The sequence below is a fragment of the Mobula birostris genome, chromosome 7 (genome assembly GCF_030028105.1).
Source record: "Mobula birostris isolate sMobBir1 chromosome 7, sMobBir1.hap1, whole genome shotgun sequence".
In the NCBI taxonomy this organism is placed as follows: Eukaryota; Metazoa; Chordata; class Chondrichthyes; order Myliobatiformes; family Myliobatidae; genus Mobula; species Mobula birostris.
In genome coordinates this window covers 66,347,057-66,364,930 of record NC_092376.1, presented here as the reverse complement: position 1 = coordinate 66,364,930, position 17,874 = coordinate 66,347,057, and the positions used below count along the sequence as shown (strand labels likewise).

The window sequence follows — 17,874 nt, the reverse complement described above, 5'->3', positions numbered from 1 at the left end:
TCCCACGACCAGATCTCCAAACTCGCACCAATTTGTGGGGGCACACCGCTCTTCCAGGGTCTCGTTATCTCATGATCTCATGGTGTGCCGTGCCTTAGCGAACCTGTTCTTTTTATCCCCCTGCTGGGGTATCGCCTGTCCATCAAACTTCAAACAGTTCAGGTTCAAAGCAATCGGTCTGTCAATATCTGAAATCTGTTTCTTTCTCGTTAATCTCTCTCTTCTGTCTTATTAGCATTTTGAATGTTTCTCCATTGTCTCTCTTATCTCTCTCATCAACATCAATCTTCTGATAACTTGGTTTGTCGTCACATTTGTTTCTAAGCACTTAATTCAACATATCACTGAATGTTTTACTTGAATCAGTCTCAACTTTCTCAGAAACAACAAATTTGAAATCAGTATTGCTGCGAGATTTTTGAGGCAATGCTTTTTTTGTGGTTCGTAACAGTAGCTGAGTATTTTTTTTTGTCAGTCTTACACCATTCTCCTTTCCAAATTCAATATTGGTTGTGTTTGCAATAGGAATAGGGTTAAAAGCTCTTAAGTCATCATCAGGAAATCTATTATCCACGTGATTACACACACATTGAATGAATCGAATAATAGGTAATAATCAAATAATACCAACATCAGAGCTTATGGATGCAAGCGGATCTTCCACTTTATCACTTGAATAAATGGTATTGCCAAAATACTGTGACTGTAACTTGCTAATTTTTGTTTTTGCATACTGCAGTGCTTCAATTGTAATCAAACAGCTTTTCTGAGGAATTTACAAAGAGATGCCAGATCTTCTAAAACATCATTAAGGACAGTTAATGCTACTTAGATTCTGTGGATTGGTCAAAATCTTCAGCCAGTAGTTGCTGATTGGACTGTTACAATGATTAACTTACCCTTTGGAATACTGGATCAAAACTTCATAATTCCTCATTAAAGTAGTAATGCAAACTGGTTTGATAGCCATCTTACTTCATTTAGTGGTCTAAATTACACAACTTGACATTCTATGACATTAGCTAATTCTTCTAGCTTTCTTTTTTTAACCAATGAATTGCTGCACATTGTGTACATTAGCAGTGTTTCTACATCCTGCATAATTGATACTTATTTCCATGCGTGGTCTAATCCCAAGTCTTCTCTGTGTGCAACACAGTGTTGCTCAGACAGATGCTTTATTTCTTAAAGAATTGCTGCCACACCATTATTCTTATCAAGCATAACATTAGTCCCATCTGATGTAAACATCACCATCTTCTGAATATTAAGATTGTTGTTGACATAAGTTTTTATTGTTTATCAATAGTGATACTGTCATGTTGTGTTTTGTAACTTCAAAACATTAAACTAATTCAAAGGAAGACATGGGGAGTCTGAAGTACGGGTCAAACTTTGTGCTCACTTTAAGCGGCCCACATGTATCATGTGACAGCGTAATGATGTATGCAATTAATGTATTTTACTTACCCATAATGAATTATTTTAAATGAACAAGAATGCTTAATCAACCAATATATATGTGGAACACTCTGGTTTCCTTGGCTGCGTGAATCTATGGTGAGTCTATATTTTCAGCCCCGCTAAATATATGAGATTGAGGTGCGAGCCCACCCCAAAACCCTGTTTGTGTGGATGCTGAGTAATTCGTTACCCTGTTACAAATGAGTGCCTTGAAATAGCAGACAGTACTCCGCATACAATTAAAAGATTTTAGCTTTATAATTCTTAATTTGACTGAAGGGTTAGAGAAGAAAAGAACAGAAAAGAAGGGCCCAGTTTAATGAAACAGTGCACAAGTTGGAGCTCACAGTTTCCTCAAGTCACTGATCCTCAATCAATCTTACCCTGTGCTTCGTTGAACCACAGTCCTGCTCTGGGTCGAATCCTGTGACCTCTTCTCTCCGCCATCTTCTCTCTTCATCTCTTCCAAACCACACCAAAAAAAAAACCCAGGCCTAACCTTAGTGTCTCTCACCAGAGAAACCTCTCCTTCGATTCGACCATCCTAATGGGATGGCAGACATTTCTCCTCATCTACCTCCAACAATAACCCAAACATAAGCGGAAAACAAACAAACATAGCTCGCACCGAACAGCACAAAATGAACTACATACAGCATAACAGTTATTACATATGTATAAGATTAATCAAATATTATCAAAATATTAGCTACACAACAGTCCTTCCTTCTTAGCTATAAACTCCAACTCAACAGCAATGCACCTCAACTATGTACACAGCGTCTAATACAACCACTATATACACAACATAGTAAATTTTAACTAGTCCCACTCAGGCTTAAAGATTTAATTGCTGCGGAGGATTTCTTACTCCTGTGGGATAATGTCTTTCCTGACGAGGAGGATCACTCTGGTTGGCGAGTGAGACTTATTGCAATGAAACAGTATCAGCTTCTGGGGCCTCCTCCATGATCTTTGTCAGAGTTGACTGCAGGAAGTGGTTCTGACAGCTCTAGACACTTTTCTCTTACTAATTTTTTCTTCTAGTTTGTGCATCTTGATCTTGGGAAGGTGCATTTAATTCACTAGAGTATTCTCTCATTAATCCTTCTATTGCTCCCTTTATGATCTGATCACTTCTCTTGGTTTCCTCATCCACGACATCGTCTGACAAATCCTCTGTTTCTGTATCTCCATTTGCAACTTCCTTTTTGTCTCCCACTTGAAGTTCATGCAATAGCCTTAATGCACGCAGAGTAGATTCTGGTTCTTGAAATCACAAAAAACCTCATGCTTGCAACTTTCCTGAAGCATCTTGAACACTCTTCCAGCTTAAAACATAGCCACTTTTCACAAGTAACTGCCTGATTAACATATCAGAAGCTTTCTCAGATATGTTGCCTATAAAAACTGTTGTAGTCAGACTGTACGATTCCTCTGAGCAGTATGGTCTTTCCTAGGTCCAATATGCTTTCCAACCAAAGGCACAGAGGTTGGCACAAAACCTGTTTGCTGTTGCTGGGCAACAGTTCATGGTGTTTGGTATGGAGATCGTTGTGACATCATCCAGTACCTTTCTTAATTCACTTTCCGTTGGCTTAATTTCAGGGGATGGGGCATGTAATTGGTGAATGGATCTCCAATCAGGTTGTAGTTGTCTCAGCCAATCACATCCCCACAACACTGGTCCTCCTGTTTTTACCACATGCAAGCTCAGTGTGGCTTGTTGGTTGTTGTGTTTTACGGTTATGGATGTCATTCCCACAGGAGTTATCTTTCCTCCAGTATAAGTTCTTAGTTGAATATCTGCAGGCTTCAGTTTAGTATCGTTTGAAATGCCATTCAAACTCATTTTGTGGAATGACTGAAACAGCTGAACCAGAGTCCAATTCTATTTTAATTAATTTGCCATCCAGTTCTGGCATGGTTGCTTGTCTGTTATTAATTTCCAAACTATAAATTGCAAGGCTACACAAGTCTGTGTCACGCTCATCATTATCAGATTTTTCATCAACAGCGTGCAGATCAGTGCTCTTTTTGAAACTGCAACTTGACTTTATAGCTTTATCTCTTCCCTGTGTAGACCATTTATTTTAGTCTCCCTGACCTACTTTTTGTACGTATCTTACTTTGTTGCATTTTCTGCAAGTTTGTCTCGTGTATGTGAACCCCCGCCACACCAGTAACACAGTTTGTTCGGCCAGACCACTTTCTGATTAGGCAATGCAATTTTGTTCACGCTCATTTTCATTCCTGACTGCAACTCAATTGCATCTCTGTCTGCAGTTTCCATTGCAATGGCAAGTTCCGCTGTTTGTTTGACTGTAAGCTGTGCTTCATTTAGGAACCGTTTTTGAGCACTTTCTTTTAACATTCCACAAACTAAACAAACTCTCAGTGTATCATTAAGCCATTACCAAACTGACAATCTCTTCAATTCAGTAATGTACGCTGAAATGACTCTCCTTTTTGATTGTCCTTAGGAAACCTAAGGCATTCTGCAATCAACAAGGGCATTGTTTCTAAATGCACCCGCATTACTTTTACAATAGCAGCAAAAAGCATTTCTGATGGTTTAGTTTTTAGCAGTCAAACTTTGAAGTAAACTGTATGCCTTAAAACCTAGTGCACTAGGCAAAATTGGCTCTCCATTCTCATTGGCTATTTCATTTGTTTCAAAATAGTGTTCCAGTAGTTCAGTATACATGAGCCAATTATCCATTGCGTAATCAAACTTGTTAATCTTTCTGATGTAGCCAGCTGTTTCTGATTTTGTTTTTAATGATTGTTATTGACCGGCACTCACCGTTTATGAACCCTGAATTCATCTGTTTCCTGACCTTTTTAAAAAAAAAAACTCAATCGTGTTTTCCTTTCCAAAGACCATGTCTTGACTGCTTTAGTTTTACACTCAACTGTTCCTCCACGTGTTGGGGTGCCATTTCTACTCACTGATGCGAACATCTCACTCGTTTTAATAGGTTGGTAGCCATGTCAGGCTCATTTTAAAAGTACTTCTTTGCCAATGTTATGTTTCGTCATTTCAAAACTTTGAACTATTTCAAAAGAAAATGTGGGGAGTCCGAAAATCGGGTGTAACTTCATCTTTTACTTTTAAGCGAGGTGCGCACGTATAATGTGGTAGCATGATGACTTGAGCAATATATGTATTTTACATATAACCCATAATTATTTTAAACAAGAATGCTTAATCAACCAATATATGTGCAAGATTACTCAAATATTATTGGAATATTAGCTACACAACATGTCATATGCAGTTAGTTTCAAAATACCCACGAACAAGCATAGGAAGCTTCATTTACTGGCCGAAACGTAAAATACCAATGTAATGTTTCTGGACAGAAATATCTGTACTTTTGTCAGCGAGTAGTGTGTACATATTTCTACAATTCTTCCATTACCTGTTTCTTAAGCACAAAGCTGATGCACTCAACAAATTCAAATGCATAGTCCTTGCAGCACCACCTCTCTGGTATATTTACACATTTGGTCACATGGGCATGAATTTCTTGCATAGAATGCATAGGAGCACACATTTTAATTACCAAGATAATGTTATCAATTACCACTTTGACCATATCAGAGTTCCACTTTTTCAGTTAACATGCGCAAAACTCCACATTTCCTCTGGTTGTGTAAGTTGGTAACTGCATCTATATAAATGCTCCGATTAAGATGTAAGATAATCGAACTTCCATTCTTCCCATTTTTTTTCCACTACTGAACTCGCCCCTAACTTTCGCTTCCGCACAAACTATACATACAACATCACCAGTATCTTGATATGTAAAAACATATTGCCAAATTATTTTTTTTTGTTTTTGATATGAAGGTGGTAGCTCAGTATCTGAGTTGCAAAAGCTATTCTACCTTAGATTTTGTACAAGCTTCTTGGGTTTTTCATTTTGACGTCCTTGGGCTATGAAAAATCATTATTAATTGAAAAATTTAACAAGTTGAAAGATTTATAATTATAATAAAATAACTGCAGTCATGTAAACAATTTTATGGAAGTAATTTTTACCTTGTCCTGACAATTTTTTTAAATTTTAATTTTTTTTAAATTTAAGATTATATATTTTTACCAAAAAGTAGGAATATAGAATTGTTCATATCAAAGAAACAAGCCACAACTCAACACAAGTGAACAATATTAAGCATAAATGTTTCAGTGGTCTGGCAGTTTATTTAAATGATCTTCCATTCTGTGTTTGTTGTTAGAATTTGTAATAGCATTGTACTTTGAGACACTGACAATGGAAATGCATTGAAGCTCTAAAATCTTTCAAAGTAAAGGCTATGTATTTATTTAGAGCGTTTATGGATTATATTCATTAACAGATAATTACAGGATATTTCACAATTATATTAACACAGATTTAAAAATTATATTAGCACAAAAGAAAATTCCAGCTGCAACGAAGGCTGTGTGTGGGAGCATTTCAGTTATTGTGTAGCCACGCCCCCAGCAGCGTAGAGGGAACAGTACTGATGGAGTTGCAGGTAGCTGTAAGGTTTGTGTAAGTATTTCATTCACAAGCTCTGCACTGCAGGAATAAAACCTAGTGTCCTTTATGGATAACCACAGGAATATATCCTAGTTTCACAGAAGGATGTTGCATAGGGAATGGTGACATGAAAAATGTGTCCTTGGCACAGAAATCATTTGATGGGTTGGTATAAATTTACCTGGAACTGATAATTCAAACCAATTTATTCTATGTTAAATCAATTTTCTCTTCCTTTGGGTGCACAAAGCTGCAGGAGGCTATCAGATTTCTAGATCCATTGAAATGAATGGCACTTACACAGAAATATTAAGAAAAACATTTGAAAAGACTAAAGTCCTTACAGGGGAAATGTTGAACACTAGATTAGAAATGGACTACATTGATTAAAAAGCTGACATAACAGACTGTAATAGCTCAATGTTATCAATATTTAGGTATACAATGGTAGTAAATTTAAAAGTTATCTATAAGAAATAATTTACTGAGTGAATGTTATGTTGGGTTCAAAATTGTATACTGCAATTTGATCAATGTCATCTTTTGTGCTGTAAATAATTGGCTGGCTTATCCAACATGTTCTTCACCAGGTTCTTAGCATTGTAACCACAATATGCAGCACTTATCAAACCTCTGCAACCATGCTGAAATTCCAGCTGATTTGCGTGTACGGAAGATCATGTGACTGACTCATGCACAGATAGTATCAGCCAAAAAAGCAGGCACCTCAGCCTTCACCCTCCTCCGTAAACTGGATTTTCTTGTTCATTATGATTCATGGACACTGTACTAACAATTTTCTGATGCATAATCAATGATCAAAGTCCTTGATCAATTGTAGCACTTCTACTTTTGCCTTTAATCAATGAATAAAAGAAAACAAGAAGTCAGTTAGTTTACCCAGCTTCATTGGCTTTATCCATCTTTTGATTCAATTGTTAGGCAATTCTTATTTAATCAACTATATCCATGAAAGATTATTCCTAAACATCACCTTTGCCAGACATTTGATACTTCATAAACAAAATAGCTTCCACTTCATGTTACATCTGTTAAGAAATTTACAGTGGCATGCAAAAGTTTGGGCACCCCAGTCAAAATTTCTGTTACTGTGAATAGTTAAGTGAGTAGAAGAAGAACTGATCTCCAAAAGTCATAAAGTTCAAGATGAAACATTCTTTTCAACATTTTAAGCAAGATTAGTGTATTATTTTTGTTATTGACAATTTTAGAGTGGGGGGGGAAAAAAGGAAAGGAGCACTATGCAAAATTTTGGGCACCCCAAGAGATTTGAGCTCTCAGATAACTTTTACCAAGGTCTCCGACATGATTTGGCTTGTTAGGGCTGTGGCTTGTTCACAATCATCGTTGGGAAAGGCCAGGTGATGCAAATTTCAAAGCTTTATAAATACCCTGAAACCTTGTCCCAACAATCAGCAGACATGGGCTCCTCTAAGCAGCTGCCTAGCACTCTGAAAATTAAAATAAATGATGCCCACAAAGCAGGAAAAAAGCGTTTTCAGGTAGCCGTTTCCTCAGTTCGTAATATAATTAAGAAATGGCAGTTAACAGGAATGGTGGAGGTCAATTTGAGGTCTGGAAGACCCAAGAAAACTTTCCAAGAGAACTGCTCATAGGATTGCTAGAAAGGCAAATCAAAACCCCTGTTTGACTGCAAAAGACCTTCAGAAAGATTTAGCAGACTCTGGAGTGGTGGTGCACTGTTCTACTGTGCAGTGACACCTGCACAAATATGACCTTCATAGAAGAGTCATCAGAAGAAAACCTTTCCTGCGTCCTCACCACAAAATTCAGCATCAAAAGTTTGCAAAGGAACATCTAAACAAGCCTGATGCATTTTGGAGACAAGTCCTGTTGACTGATGAAATTAAAATAGAATATTTTGGCCGCAATGAGCAAAGATATGTTTGGAGAAAAAAGGTGCAGAATTTCATGAAAGGAACACCTCTCCAACTGTTAAGCATGGGGGTGGATCTATCATGCTTTGGGCTTGTGTTGCAGCCAGTGGCACGGGGTAGAGGGAAGAATGAATTCAATTAAATACCAGCAAATTCTGGAAGCAAACATCACACCATCTGTAAAAAAGCTGAAGATGAAAAGTGGATAGTTTCTACAACAGGGTAATGATCCTAAACACACTTCAAAATCCACAATGGACTACCTCAAGAGGCGCAAGCTGAAGGTTTTGCCATGGCCCTCACAGTCCCCCGACCTAAACATCATCGAAAATCTGTGGATAGACCTCAAAAGGGCAGTGCATGCAAGACGGCCCAAGAATCTCACAGAACTAGAAGCCTTTTGCAAGGAAGAATGGGCGAAAATCCCCCAAACAAGAATTGAAAGACCCTTAGCTGGCTACAGAAAGCATTTACAAGCTGTGATACTTGCCAAAGGGGCTGTTACTAAGTAGTGACCATGCAGGGTGCCCAAACTTTTGCTTTGGACCCTTTTCCTTGTTTGTTATTTTTGAAACTGTAAAAGATGGAAATAAAAAAGTAATCTTAAAATATTAAAGAAATATGTCATATTTAACTTAATGCCTTTTGGAAATCAGGTTATCTTTTACTCACTTAGCTATTCACAGTAACAGAAATTTTGACCAGGGTGCCCAAACTTTTGCATGCCACTGTATATTAATGTGGAGTATTAAAATATTATATGCCAGTTGTTGAAATAATAATGACTATTATTTCTCTGCTAGCTAGTCATTGTTGTTCATGAAGATCATCAGCTGTTTTTGAAGCCAAAGCTTTAATGAAATGAAACCTTACCATGTTCCTTTCTCCCATTTTTCTAAGGCTATTGTTGTAACAGATGGTGAACGTATTCTTGGTCTTGGGGATCTTGGAAGCTATGGAATGGGAATTCCGGTGGGAAAACTTGCTCTTTACACAGCCTGTGGAGGTGTGAATCCACAGCATTGCCTTCCTGTGCTTCTGGATGTTGGTACAGACAATGAGGTAAGCTGTTCCATTCCTTTTTGAAGAATAAAAGTTGCTTCTGGGTTATTCATAGAAATAAACAGTAAAGAAAATAATTTTTGAAAATCTTGTCTTTTTTTGCCTTTGAGACCTATCAAGCAAGTAACGGGTTTACTATGTGGACATAGCAGCAGATTTATAGTTAAGGAAAAAGTCAATGTGTGCAAGTTGAACAGAAATTAAAGAAGCTTATTTCATGAATCTTTATCGTTTTGGAAGTTCAACCTTTTAAATCTGAGGCTTGTGGACAGTGGTGGACCAGAGCGATTTCAAAAACATGAATAAGCATGCAGAGGTATTACACAATGGGATTACTGGGTCTGTACTTTTCAGTCACACAGATACAGTATCAGTAGAAAAGATTATTTTTCAAGTTTCTGCTTCCTGTTTTCCTTTTTAATTATTCTCCCTGGAAACTGCTTGCAACAAAAGAAATTTGTTTGTCTGCTCTCTGCTTGTGAATTCTAAGATTCACGGGAAAGACATCGGGCAAGCAGTGCCCTTTAGATCTTCACTTGATGGAGTAAAAGAGTTTTTATGTTTTAATTTGAAATATGGATTTGGCAATTAAAGTTCAGGATACAACCTGTCACGGTGACAAAAAGATTCAAAGTACATTTATTATCGAAGTGCGTATACAGTGTACAACCCTGAGATGCGAAGTCCCACAGACAACTGTGAAACAAAGAAAATCATGGAAACCATTCAAAGAAAAACATCAAACCTCCAAAGCGCAAAAAAAAAGAACAAATCACGCAAACAGCAAAAAAAGAGCAAAATATAAAACACCAGAGCTCCAAGTCATCACAAGAGCCCAGGCATATTCAGTTCAGTTCAACCTGGCAGGCCACAGAGCTGATCTGCCTTGATCAAAATAGCAAGAAAAAAAGGTGCAACCAGAAGCCAGAAACAATCATGATGTGAACTTAGAGTCCAGTCCACAAACTGCATCAATTAATCCTTGTCCAAGGCACAAGACTCCAGCAGCATCAAGAGAGAGGGCGAGAGAGGGCGAGAGAGACCGTTCATGTGTGCAGGCACCTTCCTCCTGGAGGAGAGGGACAGAGAGACTGGTCACATGCAGGTAAGTGGCACTGAACACCTACTCGTCTTCTGCTGTCGACCATGTTGATTTCAATCTTCCTTGACACTTTGCTGCTAGTGTTGCTGAGTTGCTAGTGTAAAACAAAGGTGAGTAGGGGTGTAATGGCATCTATTAAAAGGAAAATAATAAACATAAAGCTGCTCTCCAGAGAAAGCTTGGGCAGGGCTACGAGCAAATTCCAAAGCTTTTGGATAATATTGGAATATTTCATTTGGTTTCTTGCACTGAGTTCAGTAGTTGGCTGAATTAGCAGTAGTTGCCATGAACACAATCTCTGCATTTTCCAGAAACAAACAAGAGTACGTTTACAGATGCTGGAAAGGGTTCTCAGCCCAAAACATCAACTGTACTCTTTTCCGTAGATGCTGCCTGGCCTGCTGAGTTCCTCCAGCGTTTTGTGTGTATTTTCTGTGGGAATTGCAGTGTGTTTGGTTTTAGTGGGATTCTGCCCCATTACTTTATTAGGAAATATAAAGCTGGTAATATTTGAGTTAGGTTTTTGATAATTAAGGTTGATATTAGATTTCATTTTAATAATTAACTTTGTGACCCACATCATGGTTCTGACATTTTTTTGGATTGAACACAGCTTAAGTCATTGGAACCTTTCAGGGTCATATTCTTTCCTTAACACATGGAGAGTTGATAGCTTCCAGGGAGTTGGATTGTATTTTTCTGGCAAAGGTCATTGAAAATATGATCTATTATTCCCATCTGTTATCAAGTACAATGGAAAATACTGTAATACGACCATGATAAAATTATTGCCAGTTCCCTGCACAGATGTTTTCAATTTGTATGAATTTGTATTGATTTCAAATACTGATACAAATTTGTTCCTTCTGATGATAAAGTACCCCAGCGTGCAAACACTGAAATCGATGTCAATTGGTGTAGTACTTAAACTAAGGGAAAATTATTTACTTTAACAGAACTGTGACAGTGGTAAAGATCATATTAACTTTAGTGAGGTCTTGTAAGTATGTTCATGCGTACACAGTGTGACTTTAATAAATATGACAACATGAATGCCTCCAATAAACTGTACAGCCCTGGGATATTGTACAAAATTGTCAAAACTTAGTGATATTAACCCTGGCATTCACGTCCTTGTCAGTTAACTTCTGGCATCAGAAAATACATCAGTTTCTCCACAATCTGCCCAATTGCCAATTTTGTAGTGTAGTCTGCACAGAATTCATTAATGGCGTTAACTTAACGTGATAACCCCCTCTAAGTACTGAAAAATAAGACTAGAGAGTGGATAACTTGTGGTGTCACAAAGGTTTTATGCATTTTTTTTAGCTGTCAGTTCACTGCTTTCAATATAGCAGGGGTGAAACTTATGGGGGGGGCATGATATGAATTGTGTCTGTCATGGCATTATGAAGCATTAGGTTTGATAGTGGGGAGTGATTTCACATTCTAACAACTATAGATTTGTGGTAATGTCAGTTAGTCATTAAATTCCATATGTGCTCCTCACGTGACCAGTCATTTCCAGCTTTGTATTAGCAATTTTCTGTTCAAACAATTGTAACTTGGGAATCTGCAAAGAGACCTTTTGTCTCAAGAGTGAAATTAAAGCAATATGGAAATAGTGGCCAAGAGTCTTCATTCAGCTTCACTTCATCCTGTTGCTTTCGGTGTAACTTGGCAGAAATCTGCGTGACCAAGACAAAACAGTTGTAGCATTTTTAGGTGCCGCTTGTGTTTGGTGCTAGCTTTAAAACATAACATTGCTGGCCAGCCTGGGCCAAACTTCACTTAAAGTTTGAATTGGAGCATTTTGACTTTTGTCTTAATTACTAAGAAACTGACTACTATATTCTGATATAATGGGAGAATAGTTTATGCAGTCTTTAGAAGTGAATCATATGTATTATTACTGATATATTTCAGTTAGTTAAAATCTGATTACTCTGAGATGTGATTTGTTTTTTAAAGCTGGTTGTTTTTTTGAGAAACTTAAAGTTGTTTTAATAAATCTACCAAGTTTCAACCTTTGGGTATGCATACGTGTATGTAACCTTCTTGTTTTTGAAAATAGAGTTTTGTATAATTGCAATGTTAAAAATAGAGTATAAAAATGCTAGTTTATGGCAAATTTTGCATTTGGTAATCAGGTAAATGAGCTAGTATTTGATGGAAGGAATCAAAATAGAAGCACTATCATAGCGTAACTTCATATCTAAAAGAGCTAGGCAATACATTCTTTTACATCAGGTTGTTCATTAAATCCGTGTAAGAATGATTCTGCTCAAATACATATGTGTATAGTTTTAGAATTAGTGTAATTTCAGGTGCTGCAAATACTTCTGGACTTCATGATTATCTCTTCAAATGTAACTTGCTAGCTTAAAAATTATTCCTTAAATTATTTGTATTCTTTTAGCTTTGTATACGGTATATGCCAGTATTTTAAGCATCTCCTGATATCATCACGGGTAGTTTCAGTTTCTTCCATGTTGGGTACAGAATTGATCACGTTTCTGGCCTCTTACAATGCTATTCAATGTACTCTATAGACAGTTTACTATCTTGTTGAATGCTCTGTGTAGTAATATCTATAAGAGACCAGTGAAATGAAGAGCATTCTTGCAGAGAAAGCACAGTCTTGAGGTTCAATCAGACACAAGTATTTTCCCGGTAAGTAAGTCAATCAAAATAAAATCATTAAATTAACTTTGACTTTTACAAGACTGAGGCGCAAATGAAGGTGATGTATCTTAGATATCTACAGCACAGCAGAGAGTTATCTGGCCTTCCAGGTCATTATTTTCAGAGGCCAATAGTTATTTATAGATGATAACAATTTGGAACAGATTGCACCCTCAGAAAATCAAGGCTGTGGAGGAGAGGATGACTTTGATCAAGGACCAAATAGCTGCAGCTTTCAGCATCAGAGGTCATAAGGGATTCTCCTTAATACTCCAGGTGTGCTCACTGAGGTTGCATTGTTGAACATATTAAGCTGCAGAAACAAAATGTGAAAATGGAGGTGGCTGTGATCTGTAGAACTGACAAAGAAAAATAGAACTAAAATGAAGGAAATATTACTACAAATGTTAGATTTGTTTTAACTTCAATAGAAATAAAGGTCCAATGAAGATCAAAAGGAACTGCCCAAAATTAGCTTAAAATTCATGGTGTTAAATAAGTGTGATACAGACAATGATTCTGTGAATACTCAGCAAGTCAGGCAGTATTTGTGGAGAGATATACAGAGTTAATGTTTCAGGTCAATTTTTTTAAATCCAGTTCAAAAGTCTTGAACAACAGTGCAGTACCATGAAACAAAGAACTACCCAAACAGAGAAGTAATTGTTTGATAACCGGTATTCCTAAACAAAATAGTAAAGTATTGTGCTCATGAAGTATCCCTGGCAAACTTGGGCCAGGCGCATGTTGCTCAGCCCTGAGGTTTTCTGTGGCTCTTTGCACAGTAAACGTGCTTTTTGCAGCCTCACCTCTTCACTAGTCTTTTCTCTTATTACTATTATGATTGTCGGTTATGTGCCTTGAGGCCTACTGATCTGATATTTCCAGAAGTTAATCATTCTTAGTGCTAAGAAACCCTTTTTGATGTTACTCCAGAATTTGCTAGATCCCTCTCACCCCACTGAAGCATTCTTCTATGACTCTCCTGTCACTGCAGAATTTACTCACCTGACAACAATATTCTTTAGCTTTTGATTTTTTTTTATTGAACCTTCACAAGCATTAATACGAGTTCCTGCAGATGCTGGAAATCCAGAGCAACACACAGAAAATGCTGAAGGTCAGGCATCATCTGTGGAAATGGATAAGCAGTCAATGTTTCGGGCTGAGACCCTTCATCGGGACTGGAAAGAAAGAGGGAATATGCCAGAATGAAAAAAGGAAGGTGAAGGAGGGCAAGCTAGAAGGTGATAGATGAAGCCAGTTGAGTGGAGGAGTGGGGGATGAACTAAGAAGCCGGGAGATGATAGGTGGAAAAGGCAAAGGGCTGGAGAAGAAAGAATCGGTTAGAGGAGGGTGGACCATGGGAGAAAGGGAAGGCGGAGGGGCATCAAGGGGAGGTGATGGGCAAGTGAGGAGAAGAGGCAAGAGGCCAGGGTGGAGAATGGAAGAAGAGGTGGGGGGGGTGGTAATCAATGTTCATGCCATCAGGTTGGAGGCTACCTAAACAGTATATGAGGTGTTGCTCCTCCAACCTGAGAGTGGCCTTGTCATGATGGTAGAGGAGGCCATGGACCAACGTGTCGAAATGGGGACGGGAATTCATAAACTTTGTTGGGGTGATGCTCATCCAAATAAGAGTAAAGCAACTTCTCAATTTTATTTTATCTTGTATTGAAAGATATTTTCGCTTGTCTTTCACTTAATGTCAGGGAAACTTCCTGTACATGCAGAAAGCGATGGTGTGTTTTCATTTGATATAAATGGGCTGTGTAGATAAAAAGGGGCAAGGCTTGTGTCTATGGTAATTGCACAACTCCTTGTGTGTTGATTATTTGGAAAATTATTTGTTTCAAATGTGCTTCATGTATTTGGAGAACCCTACCAAGTTGGATTATTGGAGAGATTAATCAAAGGAGAAACTTTAGAGAAAACGCAGGCTTATAGTTTGTTACTTTTTGTTGTTCACAACATTCTTTAAGAAAACATTGTGGCTTAAATACGTTGAAGAATGTATGAATTGAGGAACCCTTGACCTGTCCCAGTGGTGAGAGTGAAACAAGAGTATTTTGGAAGCACAGTACCCCAGTGAAAATCTAGCAGGCCTCAGGGCATGAAATTGCTTTACATCTTCTTTCCTTTCACACTTGTATCCGCTCTAATAATGAGAGCTATGTGTCAGCATGATAAATGGGTAAGTTGGTGGGGATAGGAATGGATATCAGTTGTGGTACGTAAATTTAAAAAAAAATCAATGGTAAATAGAAAAGGTTTTTTCTGAGGGATTAAGGAAACCCTTCTACCCTTCTACCCTTCACATCAGAGGGGATTCTTAAAAAGGCCTCAGCACCTCAGATCTCCATTTCACTACAGTTAATTATACAAAATTCACTAAGGCCTTGAGAACCCGATGTCTATAATAACTGCCTCCTTCCTCCTCCGTGCTGGATACTTTCATGCCTTGAACCCACTGACATGGAAATAGTCAAGTGTCTGCACAGACAATGGAGGATATGTTTTGTCATTTTTAATTTTTAGCCATTCTCCAGCTTGTAATGCAGGAGTCAATTTTTAGGGCCATTATATGTGAGGCCTAAAAGTAGTTTCTGTTTCTGTTGCACATGCTCTTTCATGTTAGTAAGCCTTTTCATTAGTAGAGGCTATTGGTAACTTCAACAGGCATCTTCCTATTGTTACTAAGAAATGACTAATACAATGTATGTCTGTAATAAGTAGCAGCCCTCTGTTCTGAAATGGCTTTGAGTAAATAGGGCTGCTCCACCGTTAAGTAAACTGTAGATTTTAGAACTTCACAGCATGCTGCTAATGTCTTCTTGTCAGTCAGTCTACCATCCAGTACAGTTTTGTAAGTAGAAGAACTAGGGCTCTAGGAACTAGAGTCAGAAATAGAACATGCCAACTTCATTCCAAGAAACCACACAGTCAGACGAAGAACATCCAGCTTCAGGGTTCTCTGGAACATGGAGGCAGCAAATAATTGGAACATAATTTGCGAACTTGCTAATGTATAATGTGAAGATCTAGGGTGCATGACTACAGGAAGAATTTTATATGGATAATTTCTCTAATCACTAAAGTTTTTTTCATTCATATTTGAAAATTTTTGTAATTAAATCCACTTGGCTAATTATTTTTCATAATACATAAAATGATGGACTCCTAAATCTGGAATGTCTTATGGAAAGAAAACCGATGCCAACCACACCATTCTGCAAATCACTCTTACATTCAAATCCACTAAAGAAATATTAGAGATTGCAAATAATTTATATTTTATCTTTCCTCTGGAGTCTTCATTCAAACATTGGTAATACCAAAATTGAGACTTGGAGAAGTTTCCCATTTTTGTATATTGACAACGTAATCGGATATAAATGTCGACGTGATGACAAATCTAAGTCTGGAAACCTTGATGTCTTCTTTCTTTAAAATTGAGAACTGTTCCCCTCTTTGCTATCTTGGAAGTATAAGAATACAAGGAGTAATTGTTTACAACAGAAAAAAAATGGAAGAATGCAATGGGGGTAAGTGGTGAGTATGGATAAAAATAACAGCACAATCTTTTCCAGACACTCCTCAATGACCCACTTTATATTGGATTGAAACACAAGCGTGTCCGTGGGCAGGCCTATGATGAATTGATTGATGAGTTCATGCAAGCAGTTACAGACAGGTAGGATGTTGTAGCCTAAATTTTCTCCTTGGTGAAAATTGTCTGTAATACATTTGTTTGGTCAAAGTTGCTGTTTAAAACTGGATAAACCAGTCAGTATTGAGCTGCGCATTGGGTTGGGACATAGCAAAATCATATTCAGTTGAGTTGACTCTATAAATTCTTATCAAAGACTATCTGGGATTTTTGTGCCTAAGTTGGGATGACTTCAGTTCAGGCCAGTTAAATAATAGCAATATTGTTTTACTTGAAGAATTGTATATTGTGTCCCATACTCCTTCAGAATATCCTTAGTTAGATTATGCCCAATTGGCCAGATAAACTCACCAAGGATGGCAATGCAATGTTATGTATTCTGGAGCAGTGATCCTTGGAGTTTTTAATACTAACTCTGCATTCCTCAATCTTGTGGCATCTGATTAGGCAAGGAAATCTTCTGTATATTACCACTGACAGTTAACTCTAAACTCATGAGTTTGTTTGAACACCGTTTGGAAGAAATGTGGAGAAGAAATGGTGCAGAATGGGATTCACTGAGAAATGTTTCTACTGACCAAATTGACAGAGTCCAGAAAGGATGTTACTGCCACACTGCACCCATGCTAGGTCTTGAGAATATCAGTATGAGGGAATTGTTTTATCTTACATTACCCCTATAAGTAATGCTGTCACATCAGCATTTTTTCTTTAAATGATTAGCCAGTATGCAGAAGCTGCAGTACAGTGATATGTGCAACAAAGTCAAAGTTAAATTTATTGTATATATAAGTATTATGCCAGAATGTTTTATAAGCCAAACAATGGATGCAGCATGCTGTAGCCTGAACCAAAAGACCCGATCAGATCAAAGGCCCACATTGGGCTTGGAATCATTTTTTTGTATTGTCATAAGTACTGAGGTGCAGCGAAAAACTTAACTTCATATTGTCTGCACACCTAAGGAATAATGGACATGGAACATTAAACAGGAGATGGAGTGCTCCTATCCTCAATAATAGCAATGCCTACATGAGTGCAAAAGACCAGCATAGAGTGTTCATCATCACATTCAGGCAAAAGTACCATGAGTTTTCTGTCTCGGTCTCCTCTAAAATCTCTACCATCACAGAATTCTGTTTTTGTTTCAGTTCAGTTTATTTCAGGGTACTTCATGAAAATTCTGAGTATACAAGTCGCACCAAAGGTTATGAACCAAGCTCCTTTCTGTAGTACTGACCACTTCTTTTTCTTTTTGGGCTATATATCTATCTGACAGTGTGGAAAACTGCTCAGATGGGATCTGTCATCAGAAAGCCTGGTGAATCCATCTGGTTAATTGATTCAATCTACTCTATTTGACTTCTGGTGGTCTTGCATTAAAATCCACCGTTATTGGCAGGACATGTTTTCAACAATGTTATCATTTGGCAATTTCTC

The 17,874-nt window shown here is 37.7% G+C and overlaps 1 protein-coding gene across 1 annotated transcript in view; it reads left to right on the top strand.

Annotated features, from left to right (window-relative positions):
- Window positions 1–17,874, top strand: part of LOC140200269 (NADP-dependent malic enzyme-like) — a 163,517-nt gene that overhangs the window by 92,373 nt on the left and 53,270 nt on the right. Inside the window, exons 5-6 of the mRNA XM_072263357.1 lie at window positions 8,816–8,977; window positions 16,355–16,458. Of these exons, the coding sequence (XP_072119458.1) occupies window positions 8,816–8,977; window positions 16,355–16,458 (266 nt within the window). The remainder of the gene's footprint in view (window positions 1–8,815; window positions 8,978–16,354; window positions 16,459–17,874) is intronic.